The 27,364-nt window shown below is 34.7% G+C and overlaps 1 protein-coding gene across 1 annotated transcript in view; it reads right to left on the reverse strand.

The window, feature by feature from the left end:
• The window catches only part of LOC142339263 (gamma-aminobutyric acid receptor subunit rho-1-like), an 80,172-nt gene that overhangs the window by 44,333 nt on the left and 8,475 nt on the right, over nt 1–27,364 (reverse strand). Inside the window, exons 2-3 of the mRNA XM_075389148.1 lie at nt 10,863–10,974; nt 10,337–10,495 (exon numbers count right to left, since the gene is read on the reverse strand). Coding sequence (XP_075245263.1) covers nt 10,337–10,495; nt 10,863–10,974 — 271 coding nt within the window. The remainder of the gene's footprint in view (nt 1–10,336; nt 10,496–10,862; nt 10,975–27,364) is intronic.

The following is a 27,364-nucleotide window of genomic DNA, read 5'->3' on the forward strand; positions in this document are numbered from 1 at the left end:
TGATTTTTACAGTAGTGTATTGTGTGAGATTTAGAAGCTATAATTTGTCCCTTTTGTAAATTTAAAAAAATCTTAAAATTGTTTGTTGTTTTTTTAAAAGTTTGCTTAATTCCATTACTTGCAAAAGCTCTTTCAATGGAATACCGTCAATATCATCGTTCAAGTTACTCGACAAATAAGTTACTTTGCCGTCGTTCTTCATTTTTTATACAATGAGAAGTAATTGAAAAAAGTGCAATAAGAAACATTTTTTTCTATATACCACTGTTTAATCATATTTTCTTATTGATATTTATACAATGGATTGCCTACAAGAAACATGTTTATTGTTCCGACCCCCACTTTAGTGGGGAGGGAGGAACTATATACTCAAATGGGTTTGCTTTGTTCAGTCAATTTTGGCCGATCGATATCATTGTAGAGAGTTGTGAGTGGTATCATTAGAAAGCCAGTCCAGCGTAGGATAAGAAATTAAAAAGATTTTTTCATTTTTCGTTTTTTATAGGGAGTTATCGATGTCTAAACTTTTGGGAATAATTGCTGTTTTTATTCACATTTTAAGTATTTTTTACCAAAGTTTTGTAAATTTTGCTAAAAAATTGAAAAAGTTGTTAACTGTACTGTTATTTATTTCAACTCTAAAAATAAAGCAGGTTTATTAAGTTGTTCGATCTGAGTTTTTGGTCTAGAATTTATGCTAAATTTTTCAAAAATCAGACTTTTTTTCGAGAAAAATAGGACCTTATCTGCTTTTTTAGCCCAATTTTTTTAAGTTTGCTGTAAGTAGACACCTCAACTGCGGTCGAAAGGAGCTAGTTGTAATCTCGCTGGCTTTAACAGTCTTCAGGAACATAATTTTGCAAGTTTTTTTGCAAATTTAAACTCTATAATTACAAAAAAAACGTTATTTATTTTTTGATAAACTGAAAATTTTGTTTAAAAATTGATCTATTTCGCAATAATTTGAACAAATGAATGTTTTGTTAAACGCACAGCAACATTCGGGCTGATGTTGATCTCACCATGGATCCTTACGATAAAAAATTTTTAAATTTTAAATGGGGCGCGACCTTTTTTCCAAGGCATTTCCGCTTTGTAAATGTTTTTTATGTAATTTACTGACAAGAATCTCAAATCAGGGCTCAATTAAGGACAGATACTGTCTGTAAAAAAGATTTCCAACGAAATTTCGAAATGGTTTCAGAGTTAAACTCATGGTTTTTATGGCTTTGACCAATTGATTTCGTAAAATTTTTGTGGAATGTATAGGTGAAACTAGACAATTCTGTCAGTTGTTATCGAACGTCTCTTATGTCTTTGAATATACTTGTTTTAAGAAAATATCGGTGAATTTTTGAACTTTGCCACGATTTTATCTTATTTCTATCAACTTGGGGCGCAGCCTCAGTAAAAACAGGCAGATACCAATTCGGTGTGAGTAATAAATTATTGTTTGAAACGGTTTTATATTCAACTAATGTTTTCCTTGTTTTGATACTAAAGGTTTTTAATTTTTTTTTCATTTTCATTTTTGAGCATAATTGCATTTTTTTTAGTCCATTTCGTTTCCTTCCCGAATTATCACATTTTCGGCAAATCTAATTGAACGAAAGCGTAGTAAAAAAAATTGAACAGCGTTGGAAAAATGCGTATCTGTATTTTTTGTTTTTTTTTTTAATATTTTACGCTTTTTGGGCTCAGACCAAGTTATCTCGCAAAACTTTTGTGGATTTTTTGTGGTTTTTTCTATGTTTGTCTTTCCTTTTGTTATTGTCCGCCATATACCTGATAACTATAGGTCTCAATTGCTTCCCCAGGACAGATACTTCCACCTAGTTAAAGATTTCAGTTTTTAGCTGTTTGTTTTAATAACTTTCAAATTAATTTTTTTTAATCATTTTTTTTCAGCTCTCTCTTTTTGCTTTCAATTCGGTCAACTTGTAACTCGATCTCACTGATTTTAAGTCTCAATTGCGTTTGATGATTCAACTAATTTTATTGTGCTTTGTTATACGTTGTGACTGATCGCTTCGGATATACTGTTGAATTTTTGGGTTTTTTGTAATCGTGTCTACGTTGTCTTTTTAAGGAAGGTTCGATGATGTTAAGATGAAGAAAAAAAGATGATTTACAGCTTTTAAGGCTAAGATCTTATAAGTAAAGTGCCTTGAATAATGTGATGTTGTAAAATTGTTTGAAGTTTTGGTGTGTGTTTGTTATCTATTTGTTATTTTGTGAGGTCGTGGCGTGTGAGGTCGAGCTTCCTCATTTTTTAAAAGTTTTTCGGTCAAATTGAAACTCAGTCTTTCTAAATACAGGTCATAACCCGTTTGCATTGAGCTATAAATTAACCTTCAAAACGGTTGTAGTTTCAAAATTTTGTTTCTCGGCTTTGTTACTTCTTTTACTACGAGACTTCATATTCATAAAATGCTTGAGATTTTTTTTGAACATTTTAGAGGATTTTTGTTCTGTTTTTTGTTTATAACAATAACCGTGAGTCTCATTGGCCTTAAAATTTTGCGCAATTGAAGATTGCAATATGGCATGTCTCAATTGCTTCCTATCGAGATATAAATAAAATTTTTTGTGATATCAGGTGATATCTAATGACATTAATAACTGTAAATTTAATTGTTTTCAAAAATAGAAATGTATTTTTTAACTTTGCACCTCTTTGCTAATTTTTTCTTTTTTTGGCGACCTGTTAACCAGTCGCACTGAGAACCAGTCCCTTATCTTTTCTAATGAAGTATAGGTTAAACTGTTTTGTTTAGATTTCATCTGACGCGAGTTTGATTTTGTTATGATTTTTTTTATTGTAGACCTCGAGTTGTGGTCGTAAATAATGTTTGTTTTTTGATTTTTTTAATAGTCTTTTTTAGTAGTTCTATTATCAAAAACTGTCATCGGCCTGCTAGCGTGGCATCATTATATTCCATTGGTTGTTTATTGAACGATATGTGTGTTTTTGGTCTCTTCTTCATTTGGTAGCCAATTAAGTTAAGAATGTGGATGAGCTGGCTCGGAACATTATGTGCGTTAGCACATTACCGAGCCTCCTTGTTCTTTTTGTCAATGCTTTTGGTTTAATCTATTGATTGAAACTGTGAAGAAGAAGAAAATTTTCCTTGAATGACTGTACTTAGGCGGCTGATTTCATTCTTACGGGACCAAAGTGTGGAGAATAAAAACGAACATTTCATGTGCGGAAAAAAGAAATAGACTAATGAAAATTGGTTTATTAAACTGTTGTTTTGATGTATTGATAACCATAGTTATGTTAACTAATTTAATTGACAATTATAAATTATGTCTAAAAATAAGCTGATAAAAAAATTTGAATATAAAATTGTTGTATAAAAAAACCATTACCGGAGAATTTGATAACCATAAACAGCAGAATATTATATGACTTTCTTAGCCTGTACTATTTGTTTACCTCAGTCATTATGATACCGTCAATACGCGAAGTGATTTAATAAAAAGGCGCAATTGTTATCTGCGTATTCAGTTGATTAAATCCATAACATTAAACAAATAAGTAAAAATTATACCCGATATTAGACGAAATATTATATCTTGACCCTCCTCGCAATCACTGAATTTCAGTGCTCCCATATCTCGCGCTGTATTGACCAGCAGCTCAAACAATTAACTGTTTAAATAAATTTAAAGCGACAATCGTTAGGCGAATCGCTCTCAATTAACAGGTCAAAACCCGGTATTTGTTGTAGCTAACATAAGTTGAGTGAGGCTAGTGGTACTAGGTAGGAATTGGTTGAGCAGGCATAAACGATGAGTAAGTAAACCTTTCAAAAATCAAATTGCCCTGTAAACCATCAGACCATGAGGTTATGTTCCTCAGTTGCTTCGGTGGTCCGTACACTAAGATCATACAAAAAGCTCAAAGAGAGCTATACGGAGACTTAATGCTATCGGGGCTTGCCATTTTATCTTGTTTTCTCAGGACAAGAACTCAAATCCCTCCAGCGGGGAAAAAACTTAGCTTCAACTATAAAAGCGGTCAGACACAATTTTTTTTACATGTAAAAGATACACATGAGTACAAAAAGTGATTCAATTTCTTGTTAGAATTTCGATCAAACTATAGTCTTAAACTTAGTGAGAATTAGAAAGAAAGTTTGACTTACCAGATTAGAAAGACAAGCAATTTGATTTTGATCAAAGAAATTATATAAATGAATCGTCAAGAAATGGTGCTGAGAATCAATATTCGGTTCAAATTGATGAATCTAGATAACTATTATTAGAGTTAGATTAATTGATGTAATATCTTCCCAGCATGTATTAAATGATGATGATATCTCCGGAAGTGTGAATGAATTCTCAGAAAAGTGCAAATGCATTCCATTTATGGTTCCCTTTGCGACTGATTTGCAGAAGCAAACCATATTGGGTAACCTTTGCGACCCCCACTATAAATCACGGTGCTAAGATTAGTTTTGTATCTTGACTTTTTCACACTGATAATGGGTATATATACAGCTGATTTTTGAGTCCTTTTTCATCCCCAAATTCAAATCACCATCTTGATCTAATAATCAGATCTCTCCTGTAAATCTCTAAATTCTACTGTAAAATATCCTTTTGTTATTCTCTCATTTTTGAGAAATTAATTCTTTTACTTAGTTAAAAACGCTTTTTATTCCGCTTGCAAAAGTCCATAACCCAACAGGTTATGGGCCCAGCAATTTTCTAAGTCATAAAATTAATTTCCAAAACAAAACTAATTTGTTGTTGACAGTCATAATCCTTTTCTGTTTAGTACCTTTTCTTTTCACAACTGTTTTGCCTGCTCAAACTTCAATGGATCAACAGACAGTGAAGCTGCTGACCTACACAGGAAAGGCACAGGACTTTCCAATCTGGAGCACAAGATTTGTGGCGATGATGCAGACGAAGGGACTCTACAAATCACTACTGGGGACAGAGGAGCAACCCAATGAGCCTGCGCCACTGGCCAATGGGGCAACCAATGATGAAAAGAAGAACCACAAGGTGCTGAAGGATGCATATGAGAAGGAAGTTGCAGACATCAAGGAGAAACGGAACAATGTGTGGTGCCATCTGGCACTGACTCTAGATGCAACAACCCTCATGCTGATGAGACATGACTGTGTGGGAGATGATGGCATTGGAGATGGAGCAAAGGCTTGGAAGCTTTTGCAGGAGAGATTTCAGAGTGTGGAGACGCCGACAGTGGTGACTTTAGCGGCACAGCTTGCTCGACTGCAGCTCGAGGATTCTGAGGATTTGGACAGCTTCTTCATCAGAGGACAGGAGTTGCTCACAAGGCTACAAGAAGCAGGGGAAGCAGTCTCAGAGACCCTCTTCAACGCCTTGGTCCTCAATGGTCTGCCAATGAGGTATGAAAGTTTTGTAATACAGGAAAGCTTCAACCCGGCAACGAACTTCACAGAGTTGAGAAAAAGGCTGCAGAACTTTCATGAGAGCACGGTGCAGAGACACAAGGGACAAAGTGGTTCAGTGGCACTGGCAGTGAAGCGTGACTTCAAGAAGGGACCCAAGAAAGGAAACTGCTTTGTGTGTGGGATCCCTGGACACTTTGCCAAGGACTGCAGGAAGAAGGAGACAGCACAATGCAGCAAGTGTGGTGAGAAGGGTCACCTATATAGGGCATGCAGGAGACAAAGAGATGGAGGCAAACATGAGTCAGTGGCAATGGGTCCAACATTGGCTACACCAGACGAGGAATGCTGGGCAGCTCTTACCCAGTGGAAGACAGCAGCATGCTAGTGGACAGTGGTTGTACAGATCACATAGTGACGAACATCGATGCGTTTCTGGACTTTGTGCCCATTCAATCAGTGGTCAGAAATCCCAACGGAGAGGCTTCCAGAGTGGTGGGCAGAGGCTGTGTGAGGATCAGCATACCCTCAAACAAAGGGGAATTCCAATGCGAACTCAAAAATGTTATGTGTGTGCCGGACTATTCTTCAAACCTCCTATCAGTCTCAAGATGCACGGAGTGGGGACATAGCTTCACTTTCGAGAGAGGAAACAGCTGCATGAAACTCCAGAAGGGAACTCGGGTAAAACTAACACAAGAAAATAATTTGTTTTACTTACCCTGCAGCGTTCTAGAAGTCAAGATGAGTTCCAACAGCGTGAAACTTGACAGTGCAAGGAAGTGGCACAGACGATTGGGTCATTTGAATCAAGCGGATGTGGTCAGGAATGCACCAGAGACAGTGGGGGAACTCGATGATGTATGCAATGTGTGTGCATTGGCCAAGATCACAAAGACTCCAGTACCAAGAGTGGCAGAGACCCAAGCAGAAGAGAAGCTGGAGAGGGTGTTCACAGACGTGATGGGACCTTTCAGAATAGAGTCACTGTCAGGGTTCCGGTTCTGCATAGTGTTTGCAGACCAATACACGAAGTTTGTGTTTGTGGACTTGCTTAAGGCAAAGAGTGAAGCACTGGCCAGCCTGAAGAAATTTGTTCTCAGTGTGGGGACGCCCAAGAAGCTGAGGCAAGACAATGCGAAGGAGTTTCTCTCAGAGCAGTTTGAGACGTACTGCTTAGATGCAGGCATTCTACAGGAAAAGACCATACCAGAAACGCCACAACAGAATGGGTTAGCTGAGAGGTGCAACAGGACACTGCTGGAGATGGCAAGATGTTTGCTCATTGACTCAGGACTTCCCAAGATGATGTGGGGAGCAGCAATTCTTCACGCAGCAAGGATCAGAAACTTGGTTGTGAGACGAGGAGAAGAAAAATGCCCAGCAGAGCTGATGAGAGGTATAAAACCTAAGCTTTCAATTAGTAAATTATCTATTTTTGGTTGCACAGTCTTCATGAGGAAGAGGGACAGAGAAGTCAGCAAACTTGAACCCAAGGCACTGGAAGGAAAGTTTGTGGGTTACACTGAAGGAGAAAACGGATACCTGGTGTACATACCCAACACACGCAAGGTGATGGCAGTTCGAGATGTGATCATCAAGGAGTCTGAAGTAGGCTCAATCCCTGACAACAAAGAAACGGCGGACCTACTAGATGATGGGTCGGAACTGGGAATCTGGCACCCAGATGATGGTCATCAAGATGATGACAACAGAGACAGACAGGACACATCTACTGCAATAAAGGAGGAGTGGCATGACGCAGGGAGCGTGAATACTCAAGAAACAACACTGAGACAAGAGGCCTCGGATGTTGGAGAAACAGCACTAGATGAAGGATCTACTGCAACAAGAGGGAGTCACAGAGACTCAGAGTCACTAGAAGACAGTGACACAGAAGACTTCTCACTGTTAGAGACAGTTGGCTTCAATGAAGATGCACTGGAACACGCGGACAGAGCAGAGCCCAGACGAGGGACACGAGCAAGGAATGTTCCGCAATTTTTTGGAGAAGTCAGGACCCATCTTGCTGTGACTGAGAGCGACTATGTGGAACCCAAAACAGTCTACGAAGCCAAGCAAGGTGACGATTGGGACCAGTGGCACCGGGCAATGAAGGACGAGGTCAAGGCACTCCAAGAAAACGAGACTTGGAACCTAGTGAGACCACCCGCAGACAGGGACGTCATACCGGGCAAATGGGTTTACAAAGTGAAATTGGGACCCAGTGGTCAAGTGGACAAATACAAAGCGCGCTATGTGGCGAAAGGCTTCAAACAAGTGGAGGGACTGGACTACTTTGAGACTTTTGCGCCTACCTGTAAGCCAGAGACATTCAGGATTCTACTTCAGCTATCAGCGAAGCAAGGCCATGTGATGCACCAATTTGATGTCAAGACTGCTTTCCTGCACTCACCAATCGAGGAAGAAGTGTATCTGGAACAGCCACAGGAGTTTGTAAAACGCGGATCAGATGGGGAGAAGTTAGTATGTCGACTAAATAAATCAATTTATGGTTTGAAACAGGCTGCTAACAACTGGTACAAAGAGCTGGCAAACCTCCTACTGAGACAGGGGTTCACCAGAAGCAGGAACGATCACTGCTTGTTCGCAAGATCAGAAGCAGAGGATCACACCTTCATCTTGGTCTGGGTTGACGACATCATAGTAGCATCAAGAAGTATGACAGTGGTCTCTGATGTCAAGAAGGCACTAGAAGCAACCTTTCACATGGAAGACAGAGGGAGACTACACTGGTTTCTGGGTCTAAGAATCAGACGAGAAGAGGGCAAAGTCACAGTCGACCAAGAACGCTACATAGAAACAATGCTTGAGCGGTTTCAAATGGATCAATGCAAACCCTCAAGAACTCCAGCTGATTTGAATTTGAAACTTCAGACAGCACAGAACGGAGACGAAGAAGTGGACCAGAGGATCTACAGAAGCTTGGTTGGATCACTTCTGTATCTGGCCAAACAGACGAGGCCAGACATCATGTTCACAGTCAACATTCTGTCCAGACACATGAATGCACCTACCAATCAACACTGGATGTGCGGAAAACGACTTCTGCGATATCTTCAAGGTTCAAAAGGTTTAAAACTTACTTACACAAAAGAGGCTAGTTATGATTTAGTGGGGGAAAGTGATGCAGACTGGTCTGGAGACGTGAACGACAGAAAATCAACAACGGGCTATTACTTCAAGCTCAACGAACGTGGCGCAGCACTCAGCTGGGGTGTCAAGAAGCAGGCCACAGTTGCTCTTTCTTCATCAGAAGCAGAATATCAGGGCATGGCAGCAGCAGTTCAGGAAGCACTCTACCTGAAACAACTTCTAGAGGATTTTGGCATCCAACAGAAACGTCCAATAGCAATTGGAGAAGACAACCAAAGTTGTATCAGACTCTGCCAAAACCCAGTCATGCACAAAAGGAGCAAGCACATCGAAACAAAGTTTCACTTCATCCGGGACAAAACGGAGGATGGGACTATTTCAATTCATTACGTTCCTACAGACAAAATGGCAGCGGACATCTTCACAAAGTCCTTACCCGTTTCGAAAGTGGAAACATTCACAGCAGTTTTGATGGGAACAGACTCTACGCAATCAGCTCAAGTCTGAGTGGGGGTGTTAGAATTTCGATCAAACTATAGTCTTAAACTTAGTGAGAATTAGAAAGAAAGTTTGACTTACCAGATTAGAAAGACAAGCAATTTGATTTTGATCAAAGAAATTATATAAATGAATCGTCAAGAAATGGTGCTGAGAATCAATATTCGGTTCAAATTGGTGAATCTAGATAACTATTATTAGAGTTAGATTAATTGATGTAATATCTTCCCAGCATGTATTAAAAGATGATGATATCTCCGGAAGTGTGAATGAATTCTCAGAAAAGTGCAAATGCATTCCATTTATGGTTCCCTTTGCGACTGATTTGCAGAAGCAAACCATATTGGGTAACCTTTGCGACCCCCACTATAAATCACGGTGCTAAGATTAGTTTTGTATCTTGACTTTTTCACACTGATAATGGGTATATATACAGCTGATTTTTGAGTCCTTTTTCATCCCCAAATTCAAATCACCATCTTGATCTAATAATCAGATCTCTCCTGTAAATCTCTAAATTCTACTGTAAAATATCATTTTGTTATTCTCTCATTTTTGAGAAATTAATTCTTTTACTTAGTTAAAAACGCTTTTTATTCCGCTTGCAAAAGTCCATAACCCAACATTTCTCTTCGAGAGCAGTTATTGTTATATGTTCTAAACATTGTTAAAGTCAAAGGAAATGTTTTGAATATGTTTTTGCAACTGATAACCATAAGTTTTCCTTACTTCTAGAAAGAGACCGCAGCCAACAGTGTAAACCGCAATTGGAACCAGGAAAAAATTGTTTTTAAAAGATTCGAGTTTATACATTTTGCACCAGCTAGAATTTTTTAGCTAACAGTCAACCCTATCGAAATTGTTCAGATGATATTTATTTAGATAACTATAAAGAGCAGTAAAATATCATGACAAAGAATTTTTCTGAGCAAATATTCCATTGGTTTTTCTGAATTTTAAAGCAGCCATATCTTGAAGTTTGAACAGTCGGTTGCGATATTTCATTAAATTGTTGCGCGGATTACATCTGTTTGCTTTTATCGTTTCCGACAGCCCGAGCGATCAGGCTGGGATTCTTGTTAAAGATTGCCACCGATAAGACATATCTAGGCAACAATTGCCCAGATGATCAGGCGAAAGGCAGGCCTGGATTGGTACTCTCCTCTGTCTACTAAGTGCGTTTATCATAACCCCTTCACGCTTTTATTCCCCTGATCACATTTGAGGTCCTCGAGCTGTATACAAATGATAGGCCAGGCCAGACCGTAAATCAGTTCTCTAGTCATAACGCACGATGAAATGTATAGCCCTGATTTGGCGTAACTAACCGGATCCCTCCTCGGAGACCCAAGTGTAGAATACTTCATCTGCAGTGTATCCGAATGAGGAGAGCATGAGAGAACAGGTGACAATGTCAAATGGAAACAACATCACATCTGGTGAGCATGGTGTGGTCAACCTCACTTTCCTGTTGTACTCTATTTTACCTACACAAATAAGCAACTCCTCATTTTTATTAAGAGATTTGACCCTTTTTGTTAATTTCAGTATCATTTTTACAAGCGTGCTTTATGCTGTTTTTATGATGCTTAAATCAAAGAATTTTTTAAAATAAAAACTTCAAACTGCTAAAGAAAATCTAGTTTTATACTTCACTTAACATAAAGAAAACTTTTAATCTAGCAGTAATTGACATTATTTTTCAAAGTTAAATAATTTATTTTTCCCGCTGACAACATTATATAGTATGGTGATCTTTTGTAAATCGAATAGGTTTATGCTTTTCTTAAGACACGTTGAGTTAATTTTTTTGGGAAAATCAAATATGACCATGCTGTAAGAATGGTTGAAAACCTGTTCTGCTGGCGACAATGTATTGTTCCTCTAGGGAGTAGATCTGGGACCTGACCAGTTGGAAGTATGTGTCTGGGTACCAGATAGACTCCGGAAGGTCTCCGCCCGTGATCTGCATCAAATACAAATATCACCTCTTATCAATAATCGATGAAAAAGGTGAAGGCTCTCTGTAGATCAACTCAAATTTGCGGACTTTCGATCGACCTGCGCAGGAATCCCAGGAAAAAATTGATCGATGAATTGAACAAATGAACAAAATATTTCCCAAGGTACCATGAATTTTCCGGCGTATGCGCACTTATAGCAAACCTGGCATGATTTAGCGATGTAGGAAAATAAACTAATATCAGATGTTATAATCAGGAAAAATAAGCCTACAGTGGCAGCTATTACTATACTGATGTTTACAGACCTTTTTCTTTATACAGTTCATCTTGGGTTGCCCAAGGAGAGGGGAGGGGGACCCAAAAAGTCATAGAAAAGGCGTGGTCTCTCTCAGAGGTCTGGGCAATTGCTTCAGACAGGTCTGAGAAGAAGGCAAAGTCTGGAAAATTGTTTTATCAGAGGACAAATCTAGAAAAATGACCTGATCAGAGGGCGATTGTTTCTTTCTTTTTTATTTCCTCGAATAATTAATTAGCTAGTTGTCTGATTTCAATGGCCTATCATTTTAATCCCCCATTTACTGATATTGAGACGCAGAATGCTGTGTTTCGTGCATTTTCTGTTTTTCATCATGATTATGTAACATTTTTTGCAGATAAATACCCGGACTTAAGTATTTCAGCGCTGAACCAGCACATTTCAAGTGTAAAAACTGAATTTAGTTCTGAAAAATTACATCTCCAGAATATACCTTGATTTGACGCCAACCATTTCTACCAAAAACTTAATTTAGTTCTGAAAAATGGTAAAAAATGGTTGCGCTCAATGAATGAAAAATGGCCTTCATAAAAATTATTTGCCATCAGGTCAAGTTAATGTAGTGTGGAGCTGAAATGACGGTTTAATTAAACTCACTGTTTTCAAAACCCCAAGCCCCCTTAGTCCAAATAAAATACCCTAGCTGGCTAACTGGATACGGTCTGGACGGGGAAATTCATGGAGTTTGTTGTCACACCAATCCCAGTGAGTCTACGAGAGACAAGGTTGATATTAGTTCTGTATTGAGTATTTTGACAGCCTTAAAACTGTGTTTGCTGTCAATCTGTTCAAAATTGTGTTTCTGATTAAATAAAACCTTCGAAAGTCTGAATAGTTCCAAATAATTAAGCTCAATGACAAAATAGTCACTGGACAAAACGGAACAAAACAGACTGTTTCACTTGAGTGGCCTTGGTTAGAATGCGCTCAAATAAAATTCTTGTAACCATTTTAAATTGTTCAAGTAACTTTTGGGATTAATACCTGTGTCAAAATAGTAATATTTAATTGGTATCCTTGACCGAATTTGAAGTACCATATTAGCTTCGAGGATTTTTATTCTAAGTACAAAATTTCGCTTTCTGTTGGCAAGTTATGAAAGCTTCGAGAATGATTAAATTTATGAAACAAGTTCACCTGCGAAAAACAGCTTTTATGAACTTGTCAAAATTTCTCATATAGGATAGTACTAGTACTAGCTGTTCATGTTTTATTTCATTTTGAATATTATAGAGCAGTTGAAGACCGCCCAGGACGACGTCCCGCACCGAAATGACCTCCCGTTAGACTCATTTGAACGTAACCTTGAAATTTCTCCTCTGGAAATTACAGGCTCTACACATAATGATAGAATGATAACACTTACTGAAGTCTAATCAGAGGCCTGAGCTGGCGCACAAAAGTTGGTTGGTGCTATTTCATGAGCACAAAAATTTGATCACTTGATTTTAGACGCATCAACACCTGTTGAGAGACGCAGTAGACTGCCTTACCTGGACTTAAATTCGAATGAAAATTTAAAAAGTGGTTGTAGCAGTTATACATAAATAGTTTAATTTAGGGCGTTAGATAAAATAAAAAGTTCTATTACGAAGCAATTACAAAATATTCAAAATCAAGCGATTATTTTAGATGTCTTCGGATATTTGAAGACATAGAGTAGATTAACAATTCTTTTTTAAAAATGTGTCAGCTAGATTTCAGACAAAGTTTAATTGTGAAATGATAGTGGTTTGTCCTTTTTCATTGATTAGCAAAAATAACTGAAAACTATGTAAAATTTGTTTGAACTATTAAAAAACATCAATTTTAAAAAAATTAAAAGGTGTTCCATTTGAAGATTTTTGTAGCAAAATAGTTTAACAGAAAAATGTTCCTTCTGATATAGCTAACTCCTTAAAAATTCTCCGACAGAGTTCCGTTTTAAGTTTTCTAGACTTCTTCGTTTTCCTCAGGAATTCGAAATTCTCTGTTTCTAAAATTGAAATTCCAAAAATTGTTTTAAATAACGGAAAGTAGGCTACCTCAGAAAAAAAGTGGTTTCACAGATATTTGGGTTAGTTTTTTTACGTACAATAATAATGTGCTGTAATTTTGGTGCGATCTTGTACACAATTTGCAAACCATTGCATCTTCTGCACCATCGCTATATCTCGATTTAGTATGAAGTTACAAGTGTAACGCAGAAAATTTCATACAGTTACTTAAGAATAACAAGAAAACAATGTGTGAAGGTGTTTGATAAAATCACCCGTGGTATTCTCAACATGTTGGAAGAGTCAGATAAATAAAACACAGTCATTGAGAAAACAATAATCAGAAGTAATAGTTTGCATTGTCGAATGAAATATTTAAAAAACGCATATGAAAAGTCCAAAGAAGAGTCACGATACGTGGAAGAGTCACAAATCATTACTGTGTTGTTTTTCGCAAGGAAATTTTAGCAAATTTTACTGCCTGAAAGGTCTCAGAATCAAATCTTAAGCCAGCAATGTTGGCTTGTAATCATGGTGAACTTAACCAAATTGAAGAGCGATAAAGTTTTATCAGATGTGCTTTCACTCGCAAAAAAACTAATCAAATCATTTCACTCGCATTAACACCATGCGAAAGGTGGTGCATTTGATAGCTCGATCAGTACTTTTATTTCATGAAATTAAAATATTTGAAAAAAAGCATATGAAACATTCAAACAAGAGTCACGATACGTGGAAGAGTCACAGTAAGCAGATTGAAAAATTTCTTTTACAAAGTAACTGCAAATTATGCAACAGAAAGCTGATGTTATAGATGGTTTCTGTTTCCTAGTAAATTGAACAATAAGGCAATTTTTAAAAACTTTTCTCTATGTTCTAAGGAAAACCCCCTAAAAATAAAGATAGTCTCAGTTTTAAGCGGGAGTAACTTTAATTTTTTCTTAACTGATCAAAACAGTTTAGCAGTAGTTTTTAGACGAACCACAATAGAAACATTGCCGTTGGAAGCAAAAAATCAATCGATGCGAGAACAAAAATTTTACAAAGAAAATTATTCTTTCGTAGAAGTTTCCTTACCAAAGAGTTTTCGAGAAACAAATTTATTTGATCGAGTTCACAAAACTAACTAATTTCCTTGGATGAAAGTGTGAAAAAAATGCAAACGGTTTTATGAAGTTTTACAATTATTCTTTCTATTACTCTACGTTTTGTGAATTGATTTTAATTACAACAATTAGCCCCTCGCCCCTCCTCTTAAAAAAAAAGAAGTTTGTTTTCGCATTTATGTGGATTATTTTTTAGCGTGAAAATTTCGGGAATTGTTAATGGAATTTTTTTGGAAAATAAGGCTGTCCCTGCCACCTGAAATATCACGGGAACAAAACTTTAAATTGAGAATGATGACTTGCAATCAACACTTTAAATTCCAAAATGAATCAATCATTGGAAGTCATGAATGATGTGAATGTTGCGGAAAATTTTAAATTTGACAATGTTTTTGATTCATCTTTTGCTATAGCAAAAATGCCTTAGTCGTGAATCTGCGTTAATGAATCTGTGAAGAACTGTCATGAATCGATGGCTTCAACAGGCTATTTCCTACCACAATCCTTATAACTTTCTTCCCGGGTCGAGGTGTCACCGCCATTCAACGCAAAAATTATGTAAGGTAAGCGTTGAATGCGGAAAATTTTGTAAGATAAGCGGTGAACGAGGTGAAACTACATATATAAAGCGGTGATTGCGGTGGAAAAACATTTATCGCCTGGTAACGGTGAAATTACATAATTTCATCGGTGAATTTAACGGTGAAATTACATAACTTTACCGAAATAACATAAATTCACCGCATAATTTAGTGGTAGAATTACATAAACTGACCGCATAGAAAAAAGTGTTAAAATTATGTGAGATCAGCAGTGAATGCGATGAAATTTAAAAAATTCAACGCTTAAATCAGTGGTGAAATAACATAAATTCACCAATTATAAAACGCTTAGAATTGTTTTTTGTTCAACGAAGTTAAGATACACTTATAAAAAGACGCACCCAAAACTTACCCACGAATAATCAAACATCTTTTGAATTTTTTAGGCGGTGAATTTATGTAATTTCACCACTAGAGTACGCGGTGAACTTAAATAATTTCACAGGAATCACCACATTTCACAGCTAAAATTTGTAATTTCACCGTTATCTTACAAAAGTTCAACGCTTATGTTTTACTTAAAAGAGAGTAAATTTGATTTAAAATCAAAACAAATATTCAAAACGAGTAATTCAATACGCAGTGGAAGAAGAAGAGGCTGACATGCAAGAGGTGAGAGGTTCGAAGCCGTTCATGGACGGTAATTTGTAGTATGCGGTGAAATGTGGTGCATTTTTGTAGATTCACCGCTTACTCTAGCGGTAAACTTACATAATTTCAACGCATTCAACGCATTTCACCGCAAAATAATGTACATAATTTGCGGTGAAAAAACCAACTTTTCACCTCTTATCTTACATTATTTTCCGATTTTTTCTTGACCAGAGTTTGTCTCAAATCGAAGTCTAATATATGAGTCATATAAATTCCCTTAGAACATTTTATGAAATTTTTCATATCGGTTTATTTGGGTATCAACTGATTGAGTTTCACGCTTTTAGAGTTTAACAAAAAGTTTTCAAGAAACGCAATGATTCCGTCAAAAGTTTTTTTTCAGTTTCATTATATATTAATAATTTTATTAACGTAATTTTAAATGACGTAATGTGTTATTGTTTGTTAATCACTTTTGTAAAATTTGCGGAGGAAGGTTTCGATTAGCTGAGCATTTCTTTCCGCAACTGCGCCCTATTGTAGAGGATCCCCCCTAAATTAATCATGCTCAAAAAAGTTAACCTGTTCAAACAACTACAATCTGAAGATGAAACAGCTATTATCAATCTGAGCGACGTTAGTTTGCGAATGCTGATCCCGGCAGAGCAATAATGACCTCAGAGCTCAACCAAAAGCCATTCATTTGGATTTTTGCTCTAATTTTTTCAAGTGATGTAAGCTTGCCATGAGTTTTTAACAATTTTTTACTCATTAAATTCTATCCAGGAACCTTTTGCAAAAGAGAGATGTATGTTGAAAATCCCTTGAACTGATTAATGATGATGAAATAATGGGCTTCAGTTTTTTTGAAAATTTGTCCAAGTAGTGACAACATTTGGCAAAGATGTACCTCACTAAATGTTTTCATTTTTTTCCACTATTTCTTTAGCCTAGTTCACAGTTTCTGCAGATAAAACACTTACAAAAAATGATAATAGTTGAATGTTGACCATATGTTTGCGAAAAGATATGAATAAGATGGTCAGAAAATCTCAGTAGCAAAATTCAATTTACTTCACCTGCACAAACTGTGGATTCAATTCACAATTGATCCATTACTGTGTGTCCGAATCAAACCTTGAATCGTTTTGTTTCTGCAGTTTTTGCAGTATCAATCGTAATAGTCATTTTTTAAATTTTTTTAACAGAGCAAGGAATTGTATAATTGCCCAACCTGCAGAAAATGATGAGTAAAATTAGTTTTTCATCGCCTAATTGAACGCAATATTGATTAGATAAAAATGTTATTGGAATTTTGGTCTCCTTTGTAAAAAAATTTGTATTTAAAGTCTTCCTCTCGAATTTGTGGACTCTGTATGCTTCTCTCCCTCTACCTTAAAAAATCTGGAAATATTTGAAAGTAGGAGGTAGTTGTTCTTGAGTGAGGAATGGTATGTTATATAACTAAGTGCTGGACTGTGTATTTATAGTCAATAAAGACCCCCCCCCCCCACTAGAATTATAAAGTCTTTTCATATGTCGAGGTCTAAACCGGGGTATTAATATAAACAGTAGAATTAACGCGAAATTGAGCCGTTTTGCTCGAAACAACGCATTGATCCGATACCGATACTAGCTGATCAGCAACGTGGCAAAACCCAGGATGTATATATATTTTTTAAAGTCAATTTTTTCAAATTGTCTCTTTTCTGCAAATCTGACTATAATTTTTCAAGCAATTATTCTTTCATCTATTGATTAAGATTAATGTGATGGAATGTTGCATTTTCGTTTCGGTAAATTCTCAAAGTCAGCTTTTCAAAACTTTTACTTTTAATTATTAATTGACTCCCGCTTGTTTGCTTCCTTTAAATATATGCATCAAAAATGTTTCCACATTGTGGTAAATAAATCCATATGGTTGAAAAGTCACTTTCTAAACAAGGTAGTGTAAATAATTCAATAAATTTTGCATAATTTAAACTACGCAGCGTGTATGTGTTGACATCAACATATTTAGAGAAATCCCTTAAAATTGATTTAGAGGATTTTTAGTAGAAGGCCAGCAGCGCCAATATTATCAAAGATTAAATGACAGCCCCTATTTAAATCTATTATTTGCTTTGAACACCTTTCCAATTTTTGCAGAGATTTTCTAGCTGTCAAAATTTGAGAGCAAAGCTTGTGCGTGTTGTTTAGAATAAAAACAGGCGGTTTTGTTGTTGTTCATCTTCAGGTTAAGTTGCCTATTGTTTGTTTGTTTCCTGAAGTTTCTCTCGCTTCTCTCAGTTGTTCTTGTGTGAATAAATATCTGTTCAAGTCTTTCTCACACACCTGTGTGACCATAAATAAAACACACATAGGCACATTTTAGCTCTTTATTGAAGCTTAACAAGCCTACAAACTCAATAAGTCGATAATTTTGCGTGGTGTTGCTTGAAATTCAACTTGCAGAATACATTGACAAAATTTGCAAAACTCTTGCAGTAATTTGTTTGTTGTAATTGCATGAAATTAACAAATCCTAAATTTATTAACCGCTTTTATGAAATTTGGTTCTTCTATAATGTTGCGTTAATTTCAGAAAAATGAACACTGGAATATTTAAATGAATCATGTTGTGACATATTTTGAGGAATAAACAAGAAAATGAAATAACTATATAAATCATATTCCATAAAAAACAATTGTATCGGATTTTTTTGTTGATTTGTTATCTGGCCTTTTGATTCAACTTTGACATACAAGTTTGAAGTATAGGTTTTCGTCGCGCCCTCTTTAACCAAACGTTTTTTTAATTAAAAGATTAACTATTTTATGTTTTAATTTGTGACATTATACAGCACAAACCACAAACACACTCGGCTAGAATTTCTGTCGGTTAAAGAAATATGTATAATATTTTCACTTTCTCATCAAATCTCCGGTAATTTTTCATGCACAAATGTATTGAATTAAGATTTTTTATGAATAAAAATACGCTTAATTTTGTCATGAATTATTCATACTATTTCCTCACAGTAGTTTGAACAGCGTTTGCTTTCATTTTCACTTAAGTTTGTTTATCTCATGAAATATAAAAAAAATAGAGGCTATCACAGCAAAATTGACCGATTCAACCTCAAAAATAGATTTTTCTATCTTCGCTTTGATGTGGAACACATTCTAACTGAGAAATTTAATTTGCATTTGAATGGTCTAGAAAGCTTGTATCTTCAGTAAGATAAAAATGGCATATAACTAAAGACACAAGAGGTCATTTGCATAATAAATCAATACTGATGATGATTTATTCCCCCTCTTAACCGCCCAGCATCGAGTTTCCGGGCTAATTTTGAGTTCAAAGTCCGCATCCTAGTTGGGCTCAAAGCATATCTTGATCCAAAATTTATTGAAGTGTGCGATGAACTGAAAAGCGCAAAATAATCTACTGTCAAAAATTACAATTAAATTAGCTCATGCGAAAAATGACCGCAGATCAGCTAATAAAGTGAGATGTTCCACTTACTGTTCCAACCATGCACGTGCACTTATTTTCTCAAAAACATGAACACAAAAAAATCTGTTTAACCTATAGCCTTGTCTACAGATGAATAATGGATTGTAGTTTTCCAGCTACCGAAAACAGTTTGGTACCTAAACCATTCATTATAAAATCATCTCAAGTTCTGTTTGTTATCCCAATAATGGTTGCAACTTTCATTAAAATAAAGTGAACAAGTTTCACAAAACTGATATATCTTTTATTCATTCAATTTTTGTCATTTTCATTTTCTCTTTCTCCGTTTTAGAGAAGAAATAGTGAAAGTTGTTCAGGAACTTAACTGCAAAAAATAAATAAAAGTTAAGACAACTCAGTGAGACTTTTAAACTTATTCATATGCTTTGGAATAGCAGGAAACAACTTCAATGCTATTTTCATCTGATAATAGCTTTATGACTAATGACCGCCTTTTTCATAATTAGATTAACCTTTTGCTGCTACTTTTTGTATAATTAAGCCAACATCTGTTATGAGGCTTCTTCAGCATGCAGACGATGGAAGCTGATCCATGTTTCTAATGGCAGTTCCGGTGCAGTTCATTGCTGCAGAACACATGTTGAATTTAATTTTTATCCAAGATGTTCAAATCAATCATCCTTTTAGTTTCGACAAGTTCTGCATTAAGAGCGTCTACTAACTCTGCCAATATTTTGAGTGAAATTATTCTTATCTATTACCAGATTTCACTTTTCCTTTATAGATATGATATGAAGCTGGAGTTAATAAAAAGTGGAACAAAAAAAAGGATCATAAACTGCAATTCGCATTATTATCATTAAAAAGAAGCTGCAATTTATAATTGAAATCAAAAATTAAAATATCAATTATTGAAAATGAGGGTCTGCTTTTCAATTACTCATATTTCTCAATTATTATTTTTTAACAGAATTGGGCTTTCGGAATTTTGATTTGTCTTTTTAATGTGTTCTAATTTCGTCCAAACAAATTATTGGTCAATTTAAAAGAGAATATTTCGAATTTGTTGTTTTCATCGGTGAGTTCAAGAAAGAGTTTATAAAATTGATAGGATGAAATGTGGAAAAAACTTGCCCCTATTGTTTTAAAAAAAATAGGTATTAGAATGTTAAATCCAGTATAATTTTCTCTTTTCATGAAAAATACTTTGCAAGAATTTGTTTGTAGACATATCTTAATTTTCTTCTATTTGCTTCCTGTAAAAAATGCTTAACGTTTTTTGAAATGCCCTTACATTCGGACGCAACTTTTTTCACATTTATCTGATCATATTTATCTTTGTAATGCTTTCAATTGCTTTTTGTAAACCACGTTCATAAAATGTGAGTGGTTTTAGTCATTGATTATAAATCTGTGACAGAGAGCGCCAGCCTTTTTCTTTGAGAGTTGTTTTTTGCGGTGACTGTAGACGCTAGTAATGGGCAACGAAGTCAACTTGTTCCTTGAGTCAACTTCTTTTTGATTCTGGGAGCACGAAATCAATTTTTTTAGTGCTCATGATAAAAATAATACATTACAAAACAATGCATTGCGTGAGGACTTCTAAAATCATTCATGGGCTTTGAAATAGCAGGAAAAAACTTCAATGCTAATTTAAACTGATAATAGCTTTATGACTCATGACCGCCTTCTTCATAATTAGATTTACCTTTGGGTGCCATTTTTTGCATAACGAAGCCAACATCTGTTATGAGTTTTCTTCAGCATGTGGTCGATAGAAGTTGTTCCATTTTTCTAATGGCAGTTCTGGTGCAGTTCATTGCTGCAGAACACATGTTGAATTTAAATTTTATCCAAGAAATTCAAACCAATCATCCTTTTAGTTTCGACAAGTTCTGCATGAAGAGCGTCTACTAACTCTGCCAATATTTTGAATGAAATTATTTTTTTTCTATTACCAGATTTCACTTTTCCCTTATAGATATGATATGAAGCTGGAGTTAATAAAAAGTGGAACAAAAAAAGGATAATAAACTGCAATTCGCATTATTATCATTAAAAAGAAGCTGCAATTTATAATTGAAATCAAAAATTAAAATATCAATTATTGAAAATGAGGGTCTGCTTTTCAATTACTCATATTTCTCAATTATTATTTTTAACAGAATTGGGCTTTCGGGATTTTGATTTGTCTTTTTAATGTGTTCTAATTTCGTCCAAACAAATTATCGGTCAATTTTAAAGAGAATATTTCGAAATTTTTATTTTCATCGGTGAGTTCAAGAAAGATTTTATAAAATTGATAAGATGAAATGTTGAATACAATTGCCCTTGTTGTTTTAAAAAATAGGTATTAGAGTGTTAAATCCAGTATAATTTTCTCTTTTCATGAAAAATTTTGTGCAAGAATTTGTTTGTAGACATATCTTAATTTTCTTCTATTTGCTTCCTGTAAAAAATGCTTAACGTTTTGTGAAATGCCCTTACATCCGGACGTATCTTTTTTCACATTTATCTGATCATATTTTCTTTGTAATGCTTTCAATTGCTTTGTGTAAAGCACGTTCACAAAATGTAAGTGGTTTTACTCATTGATTATAAACCTATGACGGAGAGCGCCAGCCATTTTGTTTGATAGTTGTTTTTTGCGGTGACTTTAGACGCTAGTAATGGGCAACGAAGTCAACTTGTTCTTTGAGTCAACTTTTTATTGATTCTGGGACCACGAAGTCAATTTTTTTAGTGCTCATGATAATAATAATACATTAGAAAACAATGCATTGCGTGAGGACTTTTAAAATCATTCATAGGCTTTGAAATAGCAAGAAAAACTTCAATGCTAATTTAAACTGATAATAGCTTTATGACTCATGACCGCCTTCATCATGATTAGATTTACCTTTGGCTGCCATTTTTTGCATAACTAAGCCAACATCTGTTATGAGGTTTCTTCAGCATGTAGTCGATAGAAACTGTTCCATTTTTCTAATGGCAGTTCTGGTGCAGTTCATTGCTGCAGAACACATGTTGAATTTAAATTTTATCCAAGAAATTCAAGCCAATCATCTTTTTAGTTTCGACAAGTTCTGCATTAAGACCGTCTACTAACTCAGCCAATATTTTGAGTGAAATTATTTTTTTCTATTGCCAGATTTCACTTTTCCTTCATAGATTTGATATAAAGCTGGAGACAATAAAAAGTGGAACAAAAAAAGGAACATAAACTGCAATTCGCATTATTATCATTAAAAAGAAGCTGCAATTTATAACTTTAAATAAATTAGAATAACAATTATTGAAAATGAGGGTCTGTTTTTCAATTACTCAGATTTCTCAGTTACTATTTTTGACAGAATTGGGTTTTCGGAATTTTGATTTGTCTTTTCAATGTGTTCTAATTTCGACTAAAAACAATTTATTGGTCAATTTAAAAGAGAATATGTCGAATTTGTTGTTTTCATTGGTGAGCTCAAGAAAGAGTTTATAAAATTGATAAGATGAAATGTGGAAAACACTTGCCCTTATTGTTTTAAAAAATAGGTATTAGAATGTTAAATCCAGTATAATTTTCTCTTTCCATGAAAAATACTGTGCAAGAATTTGTTTGTAGACATATCTTAATTTTCTTCTACTTGCTTCCTGTAAAAAATGCTTAAAGTTTTGCGAAATGCCCTTACAGCTGGACGTAACTTTTTTCACATTAGTCTGATCATATTTTTCTTTGTAATGCTTTCAATTGCTTTGTGTAAACCACGTTCATAAATTGTAAGTGGTTTTGCTCATTGATTATAAATCTATGACGGAGAGCGCTAGCCACTTTCTTTGATAGTTGTTTTTTGCGGTGACTGTAGACGCTAGTAATGGGCAACGAGGTTGATTCATTTTTATGTAAAGTAATATTATCGTGAGCACTAAAAAAGTTGACTGCGTGGTCCCAGAATCAATAAGAAGTTGACTCAAAGAACAAGTTGTTCTTTGAGTCAACTTTTTATTGATTCTGGGACCACGAAGCCAGTTTTTTTAGTGCTCACGATAATATTACTTTACATAAAAATGAATCACGAGTCGACGTGTCAAATTTATGTCCAGACAACAGATTATCTGGGGTCAGTATAAATGCAACCTTTTGATAAACGATCCGGATGATATTAGCGGATTCAAATAATTATGATAAATATCAGTTGTGTTATATGTAAGATCCAAATATGTAAGATTTACGCCAAAATTCAACGCAAAATATGTAAGATTGGCGTTGAATGCGTTGAAATTATGTAAGATCTACGCTAAATTTCAACGCTAAATATGTAAGATCTACGACAAAATTCAACGCAAAATTATGTAAGATTAGCGTTGAATGCGTTGAAATTATGTAAGATCTACGCCAAAATTCAACGCAAAATTATGTAAGATTAGCGTTGAATGCGTTGAATTTATGTAAGATCAACGCTAAATTCAACGCTAAATATGTAAGATCTACGCTAAAATTCAACGCTAAATAGGTAAGATCTACGCCAAAATTCAACGCAAAATTATGTAAGATTAGCGTTGAATGCGTTGAATTTATGTAAGATCTACGCTCAGGCGTAGATCTTACATAAATTCAACGCATTCAACGCCAATCTTACATAATTTTGCGTTTTTTAGCGTTGACACTTCGGCCCGGGTAACAGTCCATATCAGTTTTGGCTAACGAACTTTACATATTAGTTTTTCTTTCAAAACAACAGCTTACTTTAAAAAAAATTTTGAACATGAACAGAAAACAGACTACTTCTCTTACAGGAACAATTGAGGAAAAAAATTTTTCAAAAAATTGAAACATATTTTGTTAATTGTGAGAACAAAACAACTAATGAGCAATACTTTTTTGTTTTATCAGAAGTATGGTATCCGAAAACTCCCGCATGTTTAATCCAAGTTGATCATTAAAGAATAAAGTTTTTTTGAGACTGAAAAGTAAAAAAAAAGTAACGGCATTTATATATGTACGAGTGAGCTGAAGTAAAAGATGTTACACATATTTGACATAATCGCCTGCCCTTTGAGGTTAAACTCATTTTTCCTTGGTATCTCAAACGACATTAAACTCTTAAAATTAATCCAATTGTTTTTAAGAAAAAAATATTTTATCTTTTGTTAAAAACGGTTTTCATAACCGCTTTCAACATCTAACACTTGGCTATAACATTTGCTCGGTAATGAAGTCTTTTTATTTTTCCTTTGCTTAAAATCCTTTTCTTGATTTTATCTTCGTTGAGATAAGATGTGTTTAAACTATAATTCCAACCCACAGTTTTCATTGCGGTCAAATGCAAAATTTAAAATTTTTGAGAGAAGATACTTTCTTTAATTTGATAAATTATTTTGTTTTTTTTGCCAACATGGTGTTTGTTACTGGTCTTAAAATTAAACAATTGGTGATAAATTTTTCTCGGTTTTCAAGTTTCGCTTTGTTTTCTTCTCTTGGGATCCCGGTGTGCTGCTTCATTTTACTTTATTGTATCATTGAAAAACTCTGACTAAATGGTGTTCGTTTTTAATTGTTGCGACCCACTTTTGGAGAGAGGAAATAAATACTCAATATTTTTCAGTTCAGTTTTTTTTGTTCAGTCAGTTTCGGCCGATCGATATATTCATCGTAGAGTGTTGAAGCTGGTATCATTAAAACGCCCGTTCAGAATAGAATGTGGAATTAAAATAATTTTTCTGAATTTTGTTTTTGTTTACAGGTAGTTATCGAAATTTAAAGTTTTGTGAATAAGATTTGTCGAAAATCCGTTGGTTTGGTCAATTTTGCTAAAAGTTGATCAAATTGTTAACAACAACGTTATTAGCTTTACATTTAGGGATAGTGAAGGCTTGTTGATTGGTTTTATCCGAGTGTTTTGGTTAATATTTTTGCTATAAAGTTTGTGACAATTAGTATTTTTTAATCAAAATTGGCTCAAAATAATTTTTTTGTACAATGTCGTTTGAATTGCCGGAAGAAGAGACCAGAAATTCGCTGTCGCAATCTTTGAAATCTCCAAAAAATGCTAGCAGCACTTGCGTTTCCCAAAGGAGTTTTCTGGAATAAAAACTTTTCAGGTTTTTCAAAAATATAGATCATTAATTATAGGAAATGCGCATTTGTTTTCGGTGTATTGAAATATTTCATTGACTAACTGATCTTTTGCGCATATGTATGGGATAAATAATTGTTTTTATTGTAGGCGCTGCAAAATCCGAGCTAGGTATAGACACATCTTGGATTCTTTTAAATCATTATTTCTTACTTGTTTTCAAATTATCACATTAAAAATTAATCAAAATGGAATTGAAAGAAAGTACAAATTAAGTTTTTAACGATTTCAGAGAACAGTTTACAAATAAAACGGCTGCAAAACCATTCTTGCAAATTTTACTAGAATATTTTTGTTTTTGCCTCTAACTGTTGTGCGTTTGATGTTGTACGGTATTTTCCCGAAAATAAGCCTTAATTTCTTCTATTGATTTTAAGATAAATCTTAAAGAAGATAAATCTTTAAGATAAATCTTTTAAGATAAATCTTGTTTAAAGAAAATTACTTTGTACTTCCAAATTCTGGTTCTCATTGTCGTCAACAAGAATCTTTGTCTCATCATTGACATAACTCATCAACTCTCTGCTCTTGCCAGCATTATTTGTGCTGTTTGTTTTGTTTTAACTGAGGTCTTTAGAGCTTAGGAACTTGTTTTAACAAGGATCTTGAGGGTTTTCATTATTGAACAATTTTTGGGATCCTTTTTCCTGTATTTTTCATTATGACCATTTTCGAGAAAAATGTTTAAAATCAAAAGGAACGAAAAAAAATTCAAGTATTTACTGACAAAATAAATTATTAAAATTTTTTCAATGTCTCATAATTTTACTGATTCAACATTGTGTCATCGATAGAAGGATTGGGAAACTTTGGGTTGTGTCCGTATTCCGTATTTTTAACTTTTGTCGTCTTATGATTTGGTCTCACTAATTACAAGCAGAACTAGTTTCCTGAGCAGCAGTCGAATATTAAACTGTTTTTTGTTTTAAATTGAAATGCAAAAGTTTGTTTGAATTTTCGCGGAAAATTCTTTTAACAAAAACAGTAGACTTTGAGTTTTGCCATTTTTCTGTTTTTTTTCTGTCATTTTTGTAGGTTAGTTATTTTAACGGCAGGTCGCATCCACTTTCTAGTGAACTAAGATATAATTTTTATAATGGTTATGTTTTCAGCTAATGGTTACTTGGCTTTTGTAATACGCAATTTCTTTAGAGAAGTGTAATTTTTGGATGTTTTCCTAAATCTGAGTTTTACTGTTTTCATGTTGTATTGCCCAATTGAGTTGAAACAACGGGGAACTCACAATAGTTAATGTACTCCATGAATAGGTTAGGTTTTTAATGGTTACTTACTTGTTAAATTTAATTTACTATTCTTTTCGTTTTTGTCGTTTCATTTGTTGTCTTCTGACATATAATGGACAATGACAGGTCTCAATTGCTTCCTATAAAAAATAAACTAGCCTTGTCAATGAGCCCTTGTTGATACGTATTGGTTTTAATTAATTTGAAATTCGTTGTTTTCATCAAAAGAAGCGTATTTTTGAGCTTTGCGCCGTTTTGCTTCTTTTGTTGACTTGTTATCGAGTCTAATCATTGACAGGTCTCATGTCTTTTCTAATGAGGTACAGGGTACTTTATTTGAAAAATACATTTTATCTTATTCCATTTTTTGTTGTTAAGGGTTTTTTAATTATAGACATCAAGTTTTAGGCTTAGTTAATGTTTGCTTTTATTTGATTTGTCTGTCACTCTTGTCCAGTACTCCATTAATGACAAGTCTCATCCTTCTGATCCAGCATTATTTTTTCAATTATTTGTTTGTTGAAGGATATGTGAATTTTTGGAAAGTTTTTCATTCAAACGTTTCCTCATTTGGTGGACAATTAAATCAAAACGTGGATGAGTGGGGTCGGAACATTATGTGCAAACGCACATTACCAAGTTTCTTTATTTATTTTTACCAAAGAACCTTATTCTTCCGAACCTAATTGTAACATAGGAAAAATTGGGGAAAAATTGAATCCGATCTGGTTTGCTTTCATTCCAAGTCGATACAATGTTCGTCTATAGACATATTGCTGATTTCAGGATAGGTGAGGTGCCCGTGCCCATTTTTTGCGTGTATGTAGTACCTGGTTATGGACGGTAACTAAAAGCACTGAGTATAAAAGCTCACCATAAAAGCTGCGTTGCAATTTTGCGAAAAAGTTAAAATCTGATGAAAAATTGTTCGGATTTTAATGGAAAAAGCAATTGGTGTGCTATATAGTCAAT

This window comes from Convolutriloba macropyga, chromosome 5 (assembly GCF_964194025.1).
Source record: "Convolutriloba macropyga chromosome 5, txConMacr16.3, whole genome shotgun sequence".
NCBI classification, from domain to species: domain Eukaryota; kingdom Metazoa; phylum Xenacoelomorpha; order Acoela; family Convolutidae; genus Convolutriloba; species Convolutriloba macropyga.